The sequence below is a fragment of the Toxorhynchites rutilus genome, chromosome 1 (assembly GCF_029784135.1).
Source record: "Toxorhynchites rutilus septentrionalis strain SRP chromosome 1, ASM2978413v1, whole genome shotgun sequence".
In the NCBI taxonomy this organism is placed as follows: domain Eukaryota; kingdom Metazoa; phylum Arthropoda; class Insecta; order Diptera; family Culicidae; genus Toxorhynchites; species Toxorhynchites rutilus.
In genome coordinates, this window is record NC_073744.1 from 79,070,531 (window position 1) to 79,094,658 (window position 24,128).

Sequence of the window (24,128 nt, forward strand, 5' to 3'; positions counted from 1 at the left end):
ATTTTGTCAAAACTGCTTTACAAACAATATTATCGCATCGTCATTCGCCTTTACTACTTTCCTAGAAAAATACATCGGGTTATTTTTAAATATTTATTCATACCAAATTGTGCCAAATAGTGTATGTTTCGCTGTTCATAGCAAAGTACATGACATTTGAAAGATAGGTCATTTGAACCGCTGTGGTAGGAATAGGTATACATTAAATATCGGTAGGTTTGGTGTTAATGAAAGCTTGAAAAATTTCTTATATTTCATTGTCTGTCCAAAATTATATAGTTGTGTCATTTTTAGCTTTTTCTAAAACAATTAAATTAAAAACTTGAAGACCTACAATATTTTAGTCGTAGAATAAAATGTAGAAAATTGTTTTGGTGCCCTTCTTCCGAAATATGGAAGACTTGTTGGTAGTTGTGTGGAATATTCATATATTAATGTTTTTGAAAAAAAAACAAATTAAAGTTTTCAAAATAATTTTGATTTTTTTTTTTTTTAAATGAGTTTGCTGTTTTTTATGAAAGCTTGAACAATTTTCAACAATATTTCAATGTCTGGTTAAAATTATGTAGTTCCTATAGTTTTGAAGTTGGAGTTTTTTTTAATTTCGAGTTTTTTTATCTTTTCTTAAAAAAAACTTAGAAACTTCATGACCTACAAAATTTTAGTCATGGAATTAAATATAGGAAATAGTTTAATATTTCATGAGAAAATACAAAAATAATATAAAAATTACGTTGAAAAAAAATATTCTAATTAATTTTTTTTCTCAAAAAAAATTATTTTCAAATTCTGAACGAAAATCATATGAATAGTCTATACAGCTACCAACAAGACTCCCATACATTGGGAAAAAAGGCACTGTTACAGGGAAAAATAAGTAAGCGGTCGTTTTATCTATTTACCCTCAACCAACATCATGAGGAAAATTGGCCGATATAACGTACAATTCAATACAACGTACCATTTTGAAAGCCAATTTTGAGCCTAATAAAATAAACAGATGGGACAAAAAATGCACCGTTATGATGTAAAACTTGTTGTCATTCTAAAGGATGAAGCTATAAAAGTCTCTCTCATAGAAGTGTCGGTCCTTATTGACGTAAAACGCTAGCAATAGGTTTTTATAATCATCAATTGATCCCAATTTCTTATCACTCAGGACATTTTGCAACGCGAAAAAAAGGTGCTAGTCGCTTGGTGTCAGGTCTAGACTATATTCTGGATGCATTACACTATCTCAATCAAGCTCCAAGCGTTGTGTAGCCTTGCGTTGTCCTGATGAAACACAATACCTCTTCTATTGACCAATTCTGGACGTTTCAGGACGTTTCAATCGCTAGCTTCATACAGTCCATTTGTTGACAATAGAGATCTTAATTTAGTATATTGCACTGAAGGAAAAAAAAATTGAAAACAAATTGAAATAAAAAAAGTGAATCGCACGTATTTTACTGTTACAGTATTGCCACCATAAACACCATTCGCAATTTCAGCGGTATGGCCTGCATTTTTGCCTTTTTCAATGAAAAAATGTAAAATGTACCGAATTTTCTCTTCGTTGGCTCCCATTGTTAACATCCTGTAACTCACAACTGAATGGAACAAAACGAAAAACAGCAATAGATTTTTTTTCAATGTGAAATTTTATCTTTACAACGAGCCTAAACGTGAAATTGTATGATCGATATTACGCTATATTCTTCATGGAGGCACTTACGTTCCCAGTGGAACTTTGGCCTTCTAAATGTAAGTATTGCTTGCGTCATTTTTATTTGTAGTACTTAGTTGAGATTTCTATGCCGAATAACACACCCTGAATATTATAGGAGCCCTGAATATTCTGGAGTGGCAAGCTCTACAATTCGCGTGACCACAAGTCGGAAGAATATTGTTTTGACGAAAAATCCCTCGAACAAGACGGGAATCGAATAGAATCGAATAGTTGGATAAGTTTTTCCCCAACCTAATATAAAACTAGGTTTTTCCCACGTACGGATAACTCATCATCACAGGAGAATGGCTGATTATGGCTGAGTCGTATATACCGTTAAGTTTGTCTTCACCCAAATAAGAATGGCAGAATACTTTGGAGAATAGTAACGATAAACAGAAAAAATCGAAAAATCGACTACGTATATGTTCTGCAGTGAAAAGTGGGTTCGAAAATATCGTTTGCGAATTTATTCTGCAATGAATAATTTGTCCAATCGGAGTTAATTTCTTCTAGTGCTCGAGAATGGATCAACCGATTTTAAAAATTATTCTCAGATTTGATGCGCTTTTGTCTGCGTCAAGTTTGTATGCCTAAAAAGATATCAAAATAAATCGGGAAGTTTCTTTTTTTAAGTGTTGACTTCAATTGAATTCGTTAAGTGTTCCAAAAAATTACAAATGCTATTGAAATGGCGTTGTTTATTATTATCGCGAATATACGTTCAGAAGAACACAGAAATGTGAATGTTCGAAATTGTTTAAAACAAAACAAAATTTTGGCCGGGCAAATATTGCCTGGTCAGCTAGTTTTGTTTTTATAAATCAAGATGTCTTCATGACTCAACTAAAACAAAAATTTATTAGTAAGAAGGTAGATAAAAAATGCACTGTTATAAAATTCTGTATGTTTGCTGAAAATCTGTAATTATGTATATTCAGATTTTGTATCTAAAATTTAGCGAAAAATCTGTAAAATACAGAATATTCTGTATATGTGGCAACCCTGGATGCGGTATCTGTAGGGTCTGGGTGCACTGCACAAACAATATGATGAATTTATCAACACGCTGCATGCGGACAAATGCCAGAGAGCATAGCGGGGAATGACTGTAACGTTGAAAGCGAACACACGGGAATAAACTGTTGTCTGTGAGTTATAGAATTACGTGTTGTTTTATTTGCCGCACAAGAAGAAATCTGAACTCTACAGTATCTAATCTGCTACTGTTAACTTAAAATGATATCTCAAGTTCTAAGAAACCGACTTTTGTGCAATTTATATGAGTACAATATGTATTCATATCTCTATTGCATAAACCATGAAAAATCATATTTTGAAAAAAAAGACCATTTAAAAAAAAATCGGGGAACGTAAACGTTCTTCGAACTCTCTAAATCAGCTTGAAAAAAATCTAAATATGAATGTTTGTCCGTTCAATGTCCGTTTAAAAATGGATAGTCAAAACATTCCGTAATAATGGATAGTCAAAATATTCTTTGTTTATTTTTTTTCTGAGCTCGAAAAAACGTCCGAACATCGTCCCTTTGCTCTAGAATACCCCCTTGAATACGATACGCACAGCACAACATCCGAATAGCTATCGAGAGCGTCTTTGCCCCTTTCAACATTCCAAAATGTCAACATCAACGAATGTGTTTGAAAAAAGTAAACTGGCATCACTGTATCCAACGGTTATGACGGCGGGGATGGTGGTGAGCCATAAAGGCTAACGAACAACGAATGCAGCAGTCGGCCAGCATGTTAGATCCTGTTTGAATAATGGCGAACTGAAAACTGCAGAGCTTTGACGTTATTTGTGTATGATGAAGTGACATCGTAGAATGAACGAATTTTCGGGTTGTCAATTCCAGCGAATTGGAGTATTTGATCCACACATCCATATTGCATACTGTTTCATCCTCGCGTGACCTATTACTTGTTTGAATTAAATCCACCTCATGGAGGCAGCGGAATACCCTAATATAGGTCAAAATCAACGTGAAAACCCCCCTCATAGTGCTTCGCTCGTTTCAAAATCGAAAAACTTTCCTAACTGTTAGGAGTCTAATTGAACGATCATTCAACACACTATTTTCTTAATTAGTCTAAAGTTCCACCAGTCTCTTGTTGAGATTGGTTAAGAGTCCGTGAACGAGTGCACTTATCGAAACACATCAGCGAAAATACTCCACACACAAAAAAAATCCAATTAGGTCAAAAAGCAAACTATCACGCTGGGCCACAGCTCGGTGAACAACGGTGTTCGGGGAATAACCGAGATAAAAATTTATAGTCGCATAGCAATTCTCACCCTGTAACGCGCCCTCCTTGCGAAGGATAAAGGAAAATATTTTCGCGCCAAGTCGTGGTGTTGTGTCCATGAAATTATCTTGCTTTCCTCTCCCATTTTCGCATACGGTCCTCCAACTCCCGACAGTTCGCGCGTCCGTTCGAGCGGCCGAGGCGCTAATAAAGAATCAACTTCAGCCCAAGTATAATGAGAAAGTATAGAATAAGGATTCGCATAAAATGAGACGACGGTGCAACGAGCGCAGCCACCCGAGCGTGGCTGCAGTGGGGGCCAGGAAAAGACGTTTGAAGTGCCAGCAGTGGCAAGTGCAACAACAAAGCCATCCGATACAACGACCGCAGCTATCACCATCCTCATTATGGACCCCCGTTACTCCACCATGTGGACGTCACAAAGTTTGCGGGAAATCCCCGTGGGTTGTTTTGCTAGTGGTAAGCTGTTTGATGGGCCCCTTGGCGAGGGCCAGTGAGTTTCCGGAGCGAGAATGCTGCGATCCCGTGTACCCACCGATACCCGATCCGGAACCGTTACCACCGGGGTCGGTGCTACCGACCACCACAATTTCCACCAGCTCCTCTGGTGGAGGCGCCGGCGGCAGTGGAGGTATCTCCGGGTTCGGTGGTCTTGGACCACTGCCCGGGGGCTATGAAGGAGCAGGCAGCATGGGTGGATTACCGGAGGGTGGCCTAGGAGCCATCGGACATCTGGGTATATCAAAGAATACAATTGGTTATTCGGGTGAGTATATAATGTTTGTTGGTTAATGTACATTTTGATAGTTATTCAAACTTTTCGTGCTATATGATCTGCATAAGAGAACGATGTTTCTCATGCTTTTCTTGGAATCCAGCAGGAAAATGAATACAAAACATATAAACAAACCCTGATAGTAAAAGCATCATATGAACCAAGTTGAATAATTACATGAAAACCCATTCAATTCAATAAAGTTTAACATATAGTGGTGTCGGGTCGGGCCCACCAGAATAAAGATTATGTTTTTGTTATTCTGAAAGTTCCAATGCTTTTTATGAAAAGTTGAATAAAAATGGAATCTACATGCGATTCTACATCAGCCATTCCATGCTAAACCGATATAGTGGTTCTCAGATTTTCGTGAAAAGTGGTAGTTTTGTTCTTTATCGCAAAATATTAGACCAGTGTTTTTTTATTTTTTCATTAGGGTGACCATTTCCATTTTAAGGTTGTCCGAAAAATCAACTTTTTCCTCTTTTTCCAAAAATGACTTTTCTCATATCTTTTGAACTACTAGACCGCCTCAGATGATCGACATATCAAATTAAAGCCAATCAGCTACACTTGCAGAAAATTTGAATTATGTTTTCATTATTATTGATTGTATTTATTTTGTTTTATTGCTTTCATAGTCTCGGGAGGGGATCTTCGTAGTCACATTGGTTGCGCGTTCGCTTAGTAAGCGATCGATCGTGAGTTCAAAACGCAGGCCCCTCATTGACCATCTTTGTGTTGTTACAGAATAACTGCGTCTTCGCAACAATCATCAGCGATGGAGATCGATCCACGGTCGAATGAAGATTGATTCATCGTCTGCTCTGCAAGAAACATCGGACTGCTGTTCTATTAATAACACAACAATGATCATATCAATGTATCCGCTGTCCGGTGGTCTAACTGGATAACGGAAGAACAGAAGTAATACTCTTACGCCTAGATGGCCACTGTTTAATGGACCGTATGCAATGGTATAGACGGAATAATCGTACGCCAAAAAATGGTAACTCTGTAATGTGCTATTTATAGATATGATAAACATGTAACACGTACTCGATTTAAATTGGGCTCTGTTACAGCTAAAAATGCTAATGAGCCTAAAGTAAAACAAATGGGATAGAAAAATTGTCTCGGGACCAAGGGTGCTATGTTTTTTTTTCATATTATTCATACATGCATACATCCACTCTAGTCGCATAAGAATATTGAACGGAGACTGAAAACATCTTAACATTGAAAAATCTCAACTTAAAAACGAAAAATAGCACATCTCTGATTTTTGGATATGTTGTGTAAAAAACCTCAGCTCAGCTTTCAAGAGAAATATTTAAAAAAATATAATAGCCTTGATCCTGAAACCATGTAAACTATAAAAATCTAATACAATCAATAATTATGAAATCAAAATCCATTTGCTTCGCAAGTCTAATATTTTTCAAAAAAGACTACCCAATTAGCTTTAATTTTATGTGTCGATCATCTGAATCGGTCCAGTAAATCAAAAATTATGAGTTTTTGTGTTGTAGAAAAGAGAAAAAATTGTTTTTTCGAACCATCGGTTAACTTTGAAAAATCATTATACAAAAACGAAAAAAACGCCTCTCTGGTTTCGACATATGTCAACATATCACATTTTTTTGCAAGTGTAGCATTTTTTTAAAATACCTTCTGATTGGCGTTAATTTGATATATCGATCATTTGAATCGGTCCAGTTATTCAAAGTTCATTGATTATTAATAAAATAATATACATAGCTAAAAATTTGGTTAACTCTGATCTTTATCAAACGCATTGTCATCTGTTAGGAGCGACGTCATTATTGCGTACAAATGGCGGTAACGTCAAAATGGGTTTTCCAATAATTCTCAATTGTTTTCGAATAAACATACCATGTTTATATGTTCGGTATATGCATAACATGATAAAGAATGTGAATCAGTAAAAAAGTGAATTTTGTTCATGTTGGCGCTTACGTCAACCATGCATATTTCAGCAGTACTGTATTATATCGCTTTACGCCACAATCAAGTGTCATTGATATAGAGGAGACACAGTTCCAACAAGATGGTGCAGCACATCACAACGAGCGGAACGCAGTTGATCATGCAATTTAACTACATTGGACTGTGTTTTGTGGGACTATGTGAAATCGCTTATCTACGCTGACCATAGCTGACCTCGGAAGTTAACATTCGCCATTTTATCCCTGACTTACGGCAACCTTTGTTGCAAAAACTGAAACTTTCTCTGACCCAACTGAGGTAGCCATATATCGGAAATTGTATACATCTGAAATGACAAATAAGGTAAATGATGTTGGTTTGTCCAGTAGAAAATATGATCTTGGGCCACTTTTATGACTGCTCTAGTTCAGCGCACCTGTGTCAAATTAAATTGTCTTTTTCATGATTTACAGCAGTTTCATAAGATACATTAACGGATTTACATGTTTTAAAGGTTTATAAAATCCACCTTCTATTGGTGTCAATGCGCTCCTCATTTGAGGTAACTTTTAATCACTCACCAGAAGATTATTTGATGATTATTTGGTAGATTAAATACTCCCGCTTTTAAATGCCCAAGAAAAGGCAATATTCTGAAGAAAGCCTAAATTATGAATGGACAGTAAACTCAAGCAATGAGAAATGCAACATCTACTTGAATTTTTTCATTCAAAAATGACGATTTCTAGAACCGGACCAACCATGATCAGAGGTATAGTAAACATGATCATAATTTCTCTTTGAATAAAATCGTTAAAAACATAAAAATGGATTATTTGAACGCCTTATGAGTTATTAGCAACTAGAGACATGGGGCATTTGAACCCAAACACGTTTTGATTTTCATGATTTTCATGTGATTTTCATGAAGAAAAATCAATTTTCATTTACTAGTTGCATGAAAACACCCTGAATCGGACAAACCAATATCATTTGCCCTAATTGTCCAGCGGATCAAAAAAAAATATTGCGAATTTTGTGTTTCTTTAAAAATTATTTATTTATTCATAATGTTTATTTTGTCCCCTTCAAAGTAATCCCCATGAGATATACACTTGTACTAACTTTTTTTTCCAATCGTCGAAGCACTTCAAGATATATTTTTTTTTATTTTGTTCAGTTCCTCCTTCGATGCAGTCTTTATCTCGTCAATCGTAGCGTCGTCCCTTCATGAGCCTTTTCAGTTTCGAAAACAATAAAAAGTCACAGGGGACCAGATCTGGGGAATACGGTGGCAGCGGCATCATTAGGGTGTTGTTTTTGGCCAAAAAGTCGCGCACTAGCAACGATGTATGAACAGGGGCGCTATCGTGGTGCAAAAGCCAATTTTTGTTCTTCCACAAATCCGGGCGTTTCTGGTGGATTGCTTCTCGCAAATTGCGCATAACTTGCAGGTGATATTCCTTATTGACCGTTCTGTAATCGAAGAAAACTATAAGCAAAACTTTCACATTCGACCGAACTTGGCGCGTTTTTTTCGGTGTTAGTTCGTGCGGCAGCTTCCATTGAGAAGATTGAGCTTTGGTTTCCACGTCATAACCATTAACCCACGATTCGTCACCAGTTATGACCCTCTGGAGCAAATTTGGGTGGTCGCGGACAGAGTCCAACAGCTCATTAGCAATGTTCATGCGATGCTGGGTTTGGTAGAAATTGAGCAATTTTGGGACGAATTTCGAGGCGACCCGTCTTATGCCCAAGTCATTGAGAATCGATATGTCTAGGACCTCAGCAAATTCTCTAAAGGTGATTCGAAAATTAGTCAATATCATTTTCTTCACTTCAACAATTTTTTTGTCTGTTGTTGAATTGCTCGGGCGTCCGGCACGCTCTTCGTCGTTCACATCTTCTCGGCCTTCTAAGAACCACTGTACCACCGATAAACGTTGCATCGGTCCAAGGTAACTTCTTCGTATGCCGCAGTCAGCATTCGGAAAGCATCCGCGCACTTCATTTTGTTTTTTACACAAAATTTGACACAGGTTCTTTGTTCCATTTTTTGAATAGGTAAAAATCGAAAACGAGCCAAAACACGTGTAAGCAAATTAGCTGTCAACAATTAACTGAACATTCGCGATACTTTTTGAACATACCTCGTATCCTTTGAGTGCACGGCAAAGTTTGTGAGCATATGCCAAAAATGTGGATGTGTTTGGGTATATTTATATGAACTGAAGGATGGGTGAAAAAATATTTTAAATCCATCGAAGAAAGGATGAAATAAGAGATATACCGCATGGGCTGAAAATTCCCGGGATTTTTCAACAGTTGGCGCCACTAAAAAATGAACAAGATTCATTTCGAGCGGTTCATCGGTCATTAGTCAAGTTTCATGACAATTCGTTTATTTGTTCACAAACTACAGTTGTTTAAGTGTCATTACCTGAGCATTCATATAGAAAATGGAAGAGGAGGAATATCGTATTTGTATTAAACATTGTTTTTGAACGTGAGCTTGAGCTTGAGCTTGGGTAGACTGTACAATTCGTAGTTGCTCTCCGTGATTGACCTGAACCAAACAAATTGCACAAAGAACACACAGAATGACACTAAGGACTAGCAATTCATTCTCGTTGTGTAATTTTCGGTGATTCGAGCTTTAAATGGTTAATAACGACGCCGGCCACGTTCTCACAGCCACCAGGGGAAGGGAAGGAATGTTTCGCCGCCCGATGGCCAGCAGGGTCGCTTCTATAGCGTGGTTCCCTAGCGTTTATCATGGGACAGATAGTTGTTAGTGGGGTAAGGTTAGAATCAGGATTCACTGAGGTAAGTGATGTGATTATTTGAACGCGAACTATCGACTACTCGACGAAATTAAATTCCGAATATATTATTTATCGCACGTATTTTGAACTTCAATCATTTCGAGGGATAGTTATCTTTAGGAAACCTAACCGAAAAAAAATTCCTCCAAACCCAATCGAATCTGCGATATATTTCGTTATTTATCGTGCGTTATTCATCGTTGGCGCAAAATAATTCTGGAGAAACCTCACAAGGTAACCGGGGAACTTCCTTTGAAATGAATCGGATCGGCGATATATTTCGATATCTATCGTGCGATTTTTTTTCCATCGAACTCCAATCGCGACGGCAGAAAAATTATGCGCGAGAAACCTGAGAATATTCTTTTGAATTTAATCGGACGAAAATATATTTTGTTATTTATTGTCCCTTCTCATTATCGAACTCCAATCGCAAAGATTTATTCTTGGAAATCTGCTAAGATAACAGACAAAATTCTTATAAAAATTATCGAACTGACGATATATTGCGTTAATTATCGTACCTAGTCATTATCGAATTTCAATCGCGACGGCAGAAAATTATTCTTGAGAAACCTGACAAGGGGGTCTTCGTAGCCTAATTGGTTGCGTGTCCGCTACTAAGCGAACGATCATGAGCTAATAACTCAGGGCCCCTCAACTGACCATCTTTGTGTGTTATTCTAGCTACTACGTCCACGCAACAATCATCATGTGTCGGTAATCCCAGTCCCTTACCGCTCACATTACGATCTGCTGCATCGGTAATTGGTGCGAATTCTAACACAGCAATGGAAGCCTCATATCAGCAGTCCCGTTGTGAACAGTCCAACTGTGAACATTCGAACAATAGGAATATTCTAACGCCGAAAAAGGCGGCATGTGTTGTGTATCGATAGAATTGGAATATTCTTAGGCCTAAACAGCTACTGTGTTATACATAAAAAAAACAAATGTTTATCGATGGATAGGAATCTGAAGCCTAAATAATATACAACAATAGTTATCTTAACATAAAAATGTATACGAATAAATTCGGCTCTGTGACAGCTGAATTGCTAAATGAGCCTAATAAACGGATGGGATAAAAAAAAACCTGACAAGGTAACTGAGAAAATCTTTCTAAAGTCAAAGTGAAATATGGTCGGTGTTAAGTCAGAGTGGACCAAGTCGCAATATTAAAAAAATTTATTACATTAGGTTGAATATTTTGTAAGCTACCTTCCATATTTATCAGATTTAGAAAATCACGCGTACAGGAGGAATAACTTATCCAAATTGATTTGAACGCTCAATGAAAACCCCTTATAGCACCGAACATCAAACTCGTTTTTCTCGAAATCATAAAAATGCTACATGGTTCGGTCTGACTTAACACCGACCATATTTCGTTATTTATCGTGCCTACTCATTATTGAAACTCCAAACACGGGGATAGTAAATTATACTATGGAATCCGGAAAATTTTCTAAAACTAATCGAACCGGCACAATCACACATTCATATACATATATTAACAGCGCACGTCATATTACTAACAATACCAAATACACATAACATGAAATTGAAATTTCGGAATCCGCGGGACTCTCGCTAACCATAATCGAAACTCGAATCCATTAATTGCAACTATCATCTGTATCAAGCATTGTTTTTGATGGGAAAAACTCCTGAACAATCAATGCAGTGGCTGATGAAATGTTACTCCACTACTGCTCCTTCCTGAACAACAGTTCATAGTCGTAAAGCAAGTGCATCGACCCGTTTTGAACGATCGTAAAGTGAAGTTAGCTGAGGCCGTAGGCATTTCAAAAGAACGGGTGGGATACATTTTGCACGACATTTCGAACATGAAAAAGTTGTCCGCGGTGGGTGCCGCGTTTGCTGACCGTCGACCAAAAACAGCGGCGCGTTGATGATGCAACAGCCGATTTGGCCTTTTTGAAGCGTAATCGAGCGGATTTTTTTCGATGTTTTGTGGCAATGGATGAAACGTGAATCCATTACCACACTCCTGAGTCCAATAAGCAATTTGCAAAGTGTTACTGATACATATTTAGAAGATTTAAACGTTTCGTACTACAGAAAGGGAATCGAGATGTTGGAAACTAGCTATACCAAGTGTAATGTCCTCGAAGGAAACTATGTTGGGAAATAAATACAGCTTTTCTCAAAAAACAATTGTTTTCATTCAATAACTCCGAGACTTTTCAGTCCATGTAGTAATCTAGATTTTTCCAATTTGTACCCTCAATATGTTTTCGGAAGACGAAATCGTACGTTGAAAGGTGCCAAGTCAACACAAAAAAAGAAGAGCACTTTCGCGCTCCCCTCATTTTTTGGCATACAACAATAGTCAAACGTCTAAACTTGAAGTTCTATGCCTCTAGAAACTTCCTTTTTTGTTCAATGTGGGCCCCGATATCTCTGTACATACTCCAGATTTTCAAAGCCATTCTATTAAACTAGTCACTCGCAGTTGTATCCCATCGCCGAAGCGAACACTATAAAAATAGGCGTTTCATCACGTCATAAATGTTAACACATTACATAAATAGCACTCATGAAAATTATAAACCATGGCAGTCCTTGGCAGCATCTGTACTACGAGCACTACGAAGCGTGCAAACCAATTTCACGGTCTAATGGGCTCAACATGCATTGTTCTCTCATCCTTGCTGTGTTTCCTTTCAGCGTCCGTGGGGTCCCAGGCTAACACAACTGGCCTAGAATCCATCCGATTCACTATGGCGGGTCGCTACACAAATCCATCCAAAATGGCACCTGTGCCACTGTGTGGGGCACTGCCGGTGTGCGTTGGTGTGTGGCATCGGTCCCAAGAATAACATAACAGAAAGAGGGAAAATGTCAGTGGAGAACAAACAAAAAAAAGGAAGTTAAAAGAAAGATACAACGCGCGCGGGTGTAAGGGGAATGGAATAAATAACTCCCACCAGTTTATGACGTCAAATTGATGAGTGCGGCGGAGTTGGGACAGGGCGTGGAACGAGCGGGTAAAGTTGTTCCACCTTCCACCATCCGCCATCCACCAGTGAAGGGCGCCCTGAATGCAACATCAAAGTGATAACTTTGTTCCTGGTGCCTGGCACAAATTTTTTTTGTCGAGTTTGTTTTCTATATCCTCTACGCCCGTCCGTCTGATGTATCCTTTGCGGTCGGAGAGAACCAACGGATCCCGTTTCGTCATGACCCGGTAAAGTCGGGCGGTTTATGTAACCACCCATGTTGTTTCGGGAGAGGCACTGTGAGAAGCTTGCAAGCTTGGCGAGCATTACCAAAGCGGGAGAGATGGATGTTTGCTAATCTTCTAAAACGCTTGGGGTATTTACATCCGGGGTTCTTCAAGCGCACCAAACCGGCGGTAGCTTTTATAATCCTCCGGCGCGCATCGTTTCGTACTGGGTGAACAATTCGTAGAAGGATTTTCACAGTGCTGCGATATCGATTCAACCGTGAAAGTGATAAAGTGGGGAAAAAAGCAGAAACATCACAAATGGACGATGACCTTACCTGATGAGCATCCTATAGACCTCATGGTCATGGTCTGAGGAAGAATCTGCAATGGAAGGGTTGGGAAAAGTTTTTTTTTTTCGGTGTTTGTTTTTCTTCCATGCCATGAGCTTCACGTTTTACAAACCGATTGTTTTTCATCCTTCCTCCACAACAAATCGGAATAACCTCAAATGAGTGGTCGGGTTTTTTTCTCGCTCCGATGATGAAGGTTTTTACATAACACTTTTTTCACAGAACGTCTCTCCTTTCCTCTGGCAACACCCAAAAGGTCGACTCATGAATAACGAAATTTGATATTTTGAAAGGCGGCGAATTCAACCGAAACTAAATGTGGCGAGTGTTCTCGTTTAAATCAACGAATGAATATTTTATTCTTAAAGATTGAATCGTCGATCGATGAGTTGACTCGGGGAAATAATTTCCTTTTCCCTGTTATTCACCCAAGTGCAAACGGGAAAACCGTCGGCTAGGGCAAAAAAATAAACCCGAGAAAATTATTCATCGTGATTTTCTTTCGCGAATTTAAATTACTCCGCCAAACATTTTGCGCAAAAACTCAAACACATCCCGACCCGCCGCGCGCCACGTGTCGGGAAAACCCAGCCGAACAATTTTCCACAAACATACTCTCCGCGACCCGAAGGCGGAGAAAACTTTTGCCATTCAATGTTACGGCAGTTGATTTTGGTCGACTTTTCTCCGGTTCGGTTTGTTTCACCCTCCCCTCTCTCTCTGTCACTGTTTAATATAATTACCATCATCATTAGTCGAGCCATGTCGGATTCCATCCGATTGTGTCGGTTGGCTCGCTGGCAAACTGAAAGGTTATGGTACCCCAAGTCAAGTGATGCGGAAAAGTCGTATTTGATTACGTTTTTCCAAACCTCACTTGGTTTGACTTCCGATGGTGGAAGATAATTTCTGTATCGATTCCAAAGGTTATAGTAAAGTACGTACGTGATTGGTCACTTACCATTTTTTGGGGAGTAAACTGCATTTGGCCATCAAATCTTGGTATAGAATTAAAGTTTCTCATAAAGTTCAATCAAGTTTCATTATTACGTTATGTTTCTTTTGTTTTATGAAGAATAGAACGCGATATTGTATTATTTTGATATGTGCTTTTGCACTAAGGTAGAGTGGCACAAGACGCACCCTTTAAGCAAATCAGCCATTTACCGCGTTTGTTGTAATTGATTAGTGCTTTTGGCGTGCAAACTATTAATTAGAGCTTTCCGGATGAAAAGAGATGTGCTCTGATTGAGTTACGAACTAACACTGGTTTCTCTATGAAAATTTAATTTTTTGTGTACAAAGGATTGTGTATAAAACAATTGGGAAAGGAAACATAATTGGTTATTGTTTAGATTCTCATTTGCAGTATCTAATCATCGCTTGCTAACCTGAGTTTCAATTATTGTCGCACTCGTATTCACTTTTCCATTATATTTCAACGCGTTGCACAGAATTCTCCGTCTACATGTTTAAATGAAAAAAATTACACAAAAAACGGGTCTAATATTTTGCGATAAGGAACAAAACTACCACTTTTCACGAACATTTGAGAACTTCTATCGGTTTGGCATGGAATGGCTGAATATATGTTTTACCACAAGTTAGTGTAGTTTATGGAATGTAATATAAGAGAAATACAAAGGTCAAATAAAAATTGTCTGTTTCGACATGTTCGTAACATTAGATCTCGACGTTTTATGTTTTTTTAAGTAATTTGGCATCGATTTTTTTTTCGATTTTCCAAACCTCAAAATAAAACACATTAAACACAATAAAAAAAACATCTTTCCGCCAGGGATGATATCCAACGTTAGTTTGAGTGTAGTCCTACGGCAATAATTTTCTAATGAATAAAACCAAATTCATAGCAATTGCCAGCATTTAAGGTGAAGGTGGAAGGTGAAGGTGGCGTTCATTTATTTCATCTAGCTCCCTCACTCCTCGCCCGAAAATCAATAATTTTGAGAAACAATGTGAAGGAAATAATCATTTTCGCACACTTCCAGTCTTCAGAAAACAAACGCAGAGCTGCGCTTGAGTTTAATTTTCATCAGCGCGCGTTCAAAGAAAACTCGTATTCTCTCGTATTCTCTCCTCAAAAAATTCATAAGCACGACAGCGCAAAATGTACCCGGCGCAGAACTCAGATACTAAACATTTCTTCTCACTTGTGTGATGCGCGTCTCATTCTATACACACACACTTACATATCAAATTCTAGCGCCCGCTTTGTCTTCGTTCGTTCTAAGCTTAAAACTGGGCGCAAGAACGGCGCTGACAACCAAACATTTCATCTGTGTTTCGGAGCATGTTCATTCGCCTGAGCGCATGTGTGCACAATGGGTAGGAGCTCAACTGGGTACAAAAATCTAGTTGCACATCAGCACCGAGTTGCATTCTGAAGACTGCACACTTCCCATCGAGTAATCTTAACAAAATTCTAATTGATTACTCACAAGATATTAAATTTTCAACTGCCCTCGCACTGTATACTGAAAAACGTCGGAAAACTCGAGGTAGTGCTCTGAATGTAAAATATTTATGTTTCAAATTCCCGCAATGGTTTGTATTATATTGGTTTGTATTGATGAAAGCATCGTTATTTTTCGGTACTGATGCCACACAACATCATCGAAACAACTATAAAAACCACTCAATAGAGTGTTATTCCTGAGTCATGGCGTTTCATGTCATGAAAATCAATAAAATAAAATTGCGTTGATATCAATACAATTATTGTTTTTACGTTTAATGGGTCTGTAATGTAAGTTTTAGCAACTTTAACATTGGTTAAGAAAATTGTATTGCAGAGCTGTCACACTGTCACGGCCGCCTCTGCTATCAGCAACATTAAACGGAATAGTATTACATACAATCAAAATGTCTCGGCCAACAAAGAGAAGGGTTAAATCACCCCAACGTGAATATATGAAAAAAATACGAACAACAAAGGAAAATATTGAGGAAAACCAAAAGAGCCCCAATTCGCATGTGTTATAAATTTGTTCATGTTACGTTCGCGTATGATCATAATTTTACTTTATATACAAATGCACCTTCTATATAAATGTATATTTGCAGTTGTTCATCGGAACACATCGTTCATACATTTCATTTTTTTTTTGTCATTTTTGTCATTTTTTCATTTTTTTCAAATGTATTATATTCTAAGACTCGTGTCAGTGAAGCGCCACATAGTCTGATAAGTGAATTGATATATTTACGTACAAGAATCAAAACAAATTGTATGATTTGTTCTTCTCTCACAAACACTCCTACCCAATTAAAACACGTGCTTTTACCAATACTACTACAATGGCTTCCTTCCACCTTTACCTTCATTGAGTTTTATTTTATTTTGAGTTCTTATGCATCCATAAGATCCTGTATAAGCGAGAATGCAACTTGATTTGGTGTGGTATTGCTTCCTATACTTATGTGCGTTGGGAACTCGTCCACGGTAAACACAAATACAAGGTGATATTTTTCCGAAAGTCTAACATGCGTGATGTCTTCTGTATCGATTTGATAAAAGAAAACGCTATTTATCACTCTACAGATATAATGGTTTAATTTTTAACAACAAAATGAGTTTTTTCTGCATTGTTTGAATAAATGCAGCCGAATAATGATGACGTGGTGATTTTTCAGATATCTTCACATGGTGCGAAAAAATGTCTTCACGATCATATTAACTCTTTAACAAACGATTCGTCTGCTCTCAGCCACTATACCTTTGGACAGTTCTGGTCGTTTGTCTTCGCTCAGCCACCACAGCAAGGAATCATGCTAATTTTATACTTTATGCAACAATGAATCAGTTAACACTTTTTCTAAACCAGTTGTAATGTCTAGTGATTCTGTTCATTGGATAATATGGAGCATTTATGAATTATAGTTATCGGTACACAGTATAAACAAAAGATCATTAACGTGGAAAGATCAGAAGACAGTCACGATGCTGAGTAGCTACGATACGTTGGACAAACTAACTGTAATAAAAAGAATGAAACGAGGCAACACCGATATTGTTATATAGCACATTTCATTAAACTTACCTTGAGATTTTGAAATTTTTTTCAATACAAATGAACAAAGAATATAACGTTTGCATTAAAAGAATGGACTTTTTTCGGATGGCGATAAAAAAACTAAGACAGATAATTGAGTTTGATAAATTTCCCATGGAAGGTGATTATATAAGCTTACTTGCAAAAAAAATCTACGCTCTTGCGAGTGGCCTTCCGGCAGTTAACTGGAACATTCGCCATGACGGATGAAAATATGCGTGTATAAATAACTCAATTTGTTTATTTTAGCTTTGAAGTTTTGGTTGGAACTCAAACCATGTCCATAAAACTAATCATTGAACCGGTATGTAGTCGGGAAACCTTCGGTTTGTGAAGTGTTCGTGGAAAAAACGAGTGAATGACACAGAGACAAAATTCTTCATTAATTACTCAAGACAAAAGTAAACAAGTGATACTGCTAAAAAGAACCAATGGCACTGAGACAAAGGTCTTACTTCTTTTGACGATATTTTCGGCCAATAATAGGAACTTGTTGGAAAAATCTCCCAAAAAAATCCACATACACTATCATACTGAGATGTCTTCCCATATTTCATAATGTCTTAAAAATGTCTTCACAAAATCGAATGGAAGTCAAATGTCTTCAAAATGAAGACATGTCTTCAAACCTGGCATCTATGCTGTGTATACACACGGAGAGCGCATGTGTTACACACACAAAAAAAGTTAGTAATAAAAAATCATCAATATGTTCGAAGTTCAGAAGATTTTTTTCAATATTTCTTGATTCTAAAAAGTTCTAAAAATCATAGTAAATGACAAAATTGCAAGTCGAGCCGACGGTAAACACGATAGTGTACCACGTTTTCACTGGTTTTATGTGATGTTTTATCGATTTCATACTGAACACTTTTTGTTTACTTCGGCCACGTCGTGCGACGCCGGAGCAAAATGGTTTTGAATAGTAACAGAACATTTGGCACATAATTCCAATGATTTCACACGTAATTCCAATTTTATACTTTCAATTTACTCTACTTCTTCTTGCGGAAGTGCAAAATATTAATTTGCAATCACTTCGTAAGATAACTCGGGATGGAGAAGAAGTTTTTCTCGTTTTCCAAAAAAAGCTAATTTGGTCCCTTAAAGTGGCCTCTCTATGGCTTTACACTCCAAAGCGTCGCATTGACTCTTGATGGATGCTCTAATGAAGGAGAAAAAATCAGCAGTGTGGGACATAATCTTTCATCACATTACCAATTTGCGGGAACTGTCGTGCTTCGATATAACGTCTCCATACATTTGTTCGTCAGTTTTTGCATTATTTTTATAATACAGGTGCGATAATTTTACTGTTTTTAATTTTGAAATGATTAAATATAGCAGTTCATCATTTCGAAACATATTTTCAGATAGTTCTTGTGTTACAATCTTGAAACATTAAAAAATGTTCGAATTTATATGGATTCGATCGATGGTTTACCACTATTTTTTTGTTTTTTTTTCTTTGCCTACCACCACTTGAACAAAGCAGGAAGAAGGCTACCTTCTTATTCTAAATACTTTGGAGTAGACGATCTTTTTTGTATGCCATTGATTAGTCAACTAGTCGAACTGATACAGTGCTGCTGGTTAGTTTTCAACTCCGTTCTCTATAAAAGGCTAATGTCCACATTTTCAGTCCACATACCACATGCGAAGCTCGTCGCTTTTTTGCATTCCAGTGTATTTTCCCGCTGGCGTTCGCTGTCATCCATCGAATTCAACCACAACACGAACGAAACAATCGTAAAATAGCTGAAATTGTTGGGATATACTTTCGCGTGCTCCCCTTCATATCTCAATTCGAATTACCCTCCAGTGAAAGATGTTTTCCCCCCAAGAGTAGGGCTGACTGCCGCTGTTTTACGCATTCGGAATCAATTCGGGGACGATCCAGGCACGGAAGTCTCCTTCGCCAAGCCGTTTCGCCTCGATTTTCAGTTTCTTTCTGCGGAAGAAAAGGCGTTTTCGTTCACGCGGAAAGCACATCAAAACGAAATAACCATTCTACTAGCGACAGAGAGCCGGTCCCGGAAAAGGCAAATTTGTCTCGACAGATTGTGTTTGCCCTGGGTAGAGGATGGATTTCCAGCAGCCAACAGCCAGCAGCAGTGGTTTTCCTCGAGTTACTGCGCTACGGCCGGTCTGTTACTGCTTCCCCTGTTCGAGGAGAAAGGAGTGAGGTGTTTAGATACGCGAGTGGTGCACACGAGGATTCGCTGGAAAAGGAAATTGTTTTCCTTTTGCGAAAATTTAAGCTGGAAATAATTACCGGCTTTCATCGGGGAGAGAGAGAGTGAGAGAGAATGAACAAATGGAGGTGGAAAATGCTACGCAACGGAAAAAGACGGAGTGAAGTTTTAATTGATTTTGAACGGTTTCTTGGTGCGTTCAGAGGGAATTGGGAAAAGTGCACCCCATTTATTTTGCGCCGATTCGCGGGATTTAATTTTCACTGTGCGAGATAGTTTATTCCAGTAATGAAGTTAGAATGAATAAGAACAGTTCTGTTGAAACACAGCAGAAGAAAAAGATGAATTATACGAATGAATTACTGAACTACTCGAGAATTACAGCATTTAGAATTCCTGCGCTGGAGTGACTTTGAGCCATCGTTCCAAATCAGCGTCTACGAAGATACAGTTTCGACATCCGGCGGCGTTAGCCAGTTTTCGTAACTCTCTAAAGGGTGTGTCACATCAAATTGCATCACGGAAAAAACGCTGTAGAAATTTAATTTTTAGGAATTATATCTTCAGCTTTCGCTTATAATCAGATAAGAGTGTATAGATCACGTTGGCCATGCTTCACTGTCAATTTTTCGTAAATTTGGAAAAATGTCGTCGAACGAAAAAAAACGTGGTGAATTAATCCTGCGCACTCATTTCGAGAATCCGGAGTTGTCACATCGGGACATCGGTAAGATGCTGGGAATCGTCCAATCCACGGTCAGCAGAGTACTAAAACGATACTTCGAGAACCTAACCATCGACCGGAAGGTGAAGAACGGCAAAAATGGATGCTCCGTCAGTGAAAACGATCACAAGCGCGTAGTTAAGCAGTTTAGACGTGATCCGAGAAGTTCGGTCCGGGATATCGCCAAAAAGCTGAATTTGTCAAGTTCATTCGTCCAGCGGACCAAGCAGCGGGAGGGCCTGCGTACATACAAGGTTCAGAAGGATCCTAACCGCGACGAAAGGCAAAACATGGTGGGGAAGACGCGAGCCCGGAAGCTGTACACCGAAATGCTGACGAAGACGCATTGCCTGGTAATGGACGACGAAACCTACGTCAAAGCGGACTTTCGTCAGCTGCCGGGCCTGTTGTTCTTCTCCGCAGAGGACAAATTCAGCGTTCCGGAGAATCTCCTCCAGAATCTCCTCCAAGCAGAAACTATCCAAGTTTGCCAAAAAGTACATGGTGTGGCAAGCGATCTGCTCTTGCGGAAAGCGGAGCGCCCCCTTCGTGATGACCGGCACGTTAAACGTGCAGGTTTACCTTAAGGAGTGCCTACAGAAGCGCTTACTACCACTATTGAAGCAGCACGAGGGCCCGACCATCTTCTGGCCGGATCTCGCTTCGTGCCACTATTCAAAGGACGTGTTGGAGTGGTACGAAGCCAACGGGGTCACCTTCGTGCCAAAGGAAATGAACCCGCCCAACGCGCCGGAGCTTCGCCCAATAGAGAAATATTGGGCGATTATGAAGCAGGCCCTCCGGAAGAACCCAAAAGTTGTCAAATCGGAGGCGGACTTCAAGAGAAAATGGATTTCTGTTCGAAAAAAACTACAACCTGACGTTGTACAGAACCTTATGGACGGGGTAAAGAGGAAGGTGCGAGCATACGGGCTTGGGCTCGAAGTATGAATAAAAAGAAAATGCCAAAAGTTGTTTAATAGTTTTTATTTTACTGTCTAAAATTTTCAAAAGGATCGGTCTACTGGGCGAATTTCTACAGCGTTTTTTCCGTGATGCAATTTGATGTGACACACCCTTTAGTTAAACAAACCAGAAGGTTTTTGTTGTTAGAAACCACTTGTAAACCTCTACTTGATGTTAATTGACTACTTGAAACACGTTTTGACAGTTATGCGCATGTTTCATGGTGAACTTTTCGTTTGTGAATGGAATTTTGAGCGCGATCTAACATTTAGTTTGCTTACAGCGTTATTAAGAACAAGTAATTTTGACGTGGGACTACGTCTAACCGGAGTATATGAGGGGTAAAATGAAAACCTAAACACAGAACATGCTGGAAAAAATGAAAGATTCCGAATGTTCATAACTCGAACATTTCTTACTGGATCGGAAAGATTTTTGCATCAATTGATAGGGAATATTTCTACGCTTCTATCGCATTAGATAAACAATTGAATAACTGTAAAATGTTAAGTGTTATCCAAACGTCCTAACTGCCTCGTTTCGATTGGCCCGACTTACGGGTTCGCTAACACAGCCATCAAAAACAAGCAGCCTTGGGGATGTCGGCACACGAAAGTTGGGGGTATTTTTGTTCCGACTGAGTGTGTTTCCCTAACATAGACTTCAAATCCATGGAGCGTAGGGAAATTGGCATTGCAAATACATGCAGGTCGGGGGTAACTTTGTTCCGACTGAAATATGTTTCCCCAACACAGACTTCAGAACCAAGATCGGCCTTTCAAACAAATGCAAATTGCGAGTACTCTTGTACTCGCCTGCCTTTGTGCAAACTAGGAAATGTTTCCTTAAGACGTTCTCCTAAACGTAGGAACCTGGGAAAATCGTGCAGACACTACAGGTGAATGATCTTTCAAGTATATTTCCTCTATAGTATAAAAGGTAGAAGTTGAAGTTGTTGATTCGTGCAAGCCGGGGGTACTTTTTTGTACCCGAAAAGTGTTTTCCTAACACGGATTACAAAAGCGGGTACGAACACAACGCTTTGGTTATTCAAGATTGCATTGAAGGATATGCCTTCATATCTTCTGCTCACTGAATTTCTACGCATACCATTTGATGATTAGGAAAAATGTTGATAACAATTTGCTGCGATAATGCCTATTGATTAAACAATATGCGTTCGACGCACATGTCAAAATTGAAACTGAGTGTCTGAAGTTTATCAAATCAAGCAAATTCGCTGTTCGAGAAGTACATACACTTGAGAGATGCAATCTTCAGCAGGAAATGTAAAATAAAATAATCGTTTGATAATTCTTCCGTTCACATATTTTGTCTCAGGCATCATACCGAACGTAAAAGAACTGTCATTAAATTAACATGTAACGAAGAACATAATATATCACAATGCATGAATTGACCTTACATGGCATTATACAATCATTTTACTCACAAATATATTGAAGTCAATTGAATTCGGAAATTGTTTCATTCAATCAAAAATTCAATCAATACAAACAAATGATTGCTAAGCTAATGTAATAGATATAACCCACCCATTTTTGATGTGGGACTACGTCTAACCGGAGTATATGGGGGGTAAAATGAAAACCTAAGCACAGAACATGCAGGAAAAAAATGAACGATTCCAAATGCTTATAACTCGAACATTTCTTACTGGATCGGAAAAATGTTTGCATCAATGGATACGGAATATTTCTACGCTTCTACGCAATTAATAAAATGTTATTTTCATTTGATAAACAATTGAATAACTGTGAAATTTCAAGCGTTATCTAAACGCCCTAACTGCCTAGTTTTGGTTGGGCCGATTTACGGTTTCCCGAACACAGACTTCAAAGTCAATGTACTTGTGGGAATCCGCTTAGCAAATATAAATGCAAGTAAAGGGTATTTTTGTTCCAACCGAACTGTGTTTCCCTAACATGGACTTCAAAATCAATGTGCCTGGGGAATCCATTCTGCAAATATATGAAAGTCGGGGGTATTTTTGTTCCGACTGAAATATGTTTCCCTAACACGGACTTCACGTCCATGGAGCGTGCGGAAATTGGCATTGCAAATACATGTAAGTCGGGGGCATTTTTGTTCCGGCTGAAATGTGTTTACCCAACACAAACTTCTGAACCAAGATGTCTGGGGAAATTGGCATTGCAAATTCATGCAGGTCGAGTGTATTTTTCTTCCGACTGAAATGTGTTTCTCTAACACAGACTTTAAATCCAAGGAGCGTAGGGAAATTGGCATTGCAAATACATGCAATTCGGGGGCATTTTTATTCCGGTTGAAATGTGTTTACCAATTACAGACTTCTAAACGAAGGTGTCAAGAGAACTCGGAATTGCAAAAACATGCCAATCGGGGACATTTTTGTTCCGACTGAAATGTCGGAACTGTCATTAATTTTACTTGTAACGAAGAACATAATCTATCCAAATGCATGAATTGACCTCACATGGCATTATACAATCTGTTTACTCACAAAGCAAATATATTGATTTCAATTGAATTCCGAGATTGTTTTATTCAATCAAAAATTAAATCAATACAAACAAATAATTCCTAAGCTAAGGTAGTCCCACGTCAACCTTGCGGTTATATCATAGATATGACTCACCCATTTTTTATAGAAATGATTCTATTGGTCCAAAAATTATGCTAAATTTTGTGTTGTGAACGAAATTTCTCGTGCCGAAACATTGGAAATGCGTTGGGCGTGAGAGAAGACGCCGCACTACTAGTCCCGAAAGAGCTCAATATTCTCTAAAAATTCCATGCTTGAACGATAAAATTTCGATTCAAGGTTCATCCAACGCATGACTTAACGCTTCGTGGGACCCATTTTGACTGCATTAAAGACATTAAAAACGAATTCGCTGCGATAAATAATTTTGGAATACAGCTGGCAAAAGTGTTTTGGTGATTTGATTGTTCATTGGAGAAAGTGTATTGATTCAGAAAGGGCATGTTTTGAAGGCAATAATATAAATTTAGAGCATTTTCTTTAAAAATCCAAATTCGCGATATACATTCGACAGAATGTTAAGCACCAA

General features: G+C 38.4%; 1 protein-coding gene across 9 annotated transcripts in view; it reads left to right on the plus strand.

The window, feature by feature from the left end:
* The window catches only part of LOC129761802 (uncharacterized), a 652,040-nt gene that overhangs the window by 232,799 nt on the left and 395,113 nt on the right, over nt 1-24,128 (plus strand). For 7 of the 9 annotated variants that reach the window (XR_008740473.1, XM_055759575.1, XM_055759574.1 and 4 more), the window contains exon 2: nt 4,152-4,763. The exons of 1 other annotated variant lie outside the window; for it this stretch is intronic. Coding sequence is in view for 7 of the 8 variants with exons in the window: in XM_055759575.1 (XP_055615550.1) it covers nt 4,244-4,763 (520 nt within the window). In the remaining variant the exon portion in view is untranslated. Of the gene's footprint in view, nt 1-4,129; nt 4,764-24,128 lie in introns of all 9 variants that reach the window. One more of the 9 variants, XM_055759576.1, reaches the window with a different exon arrangement.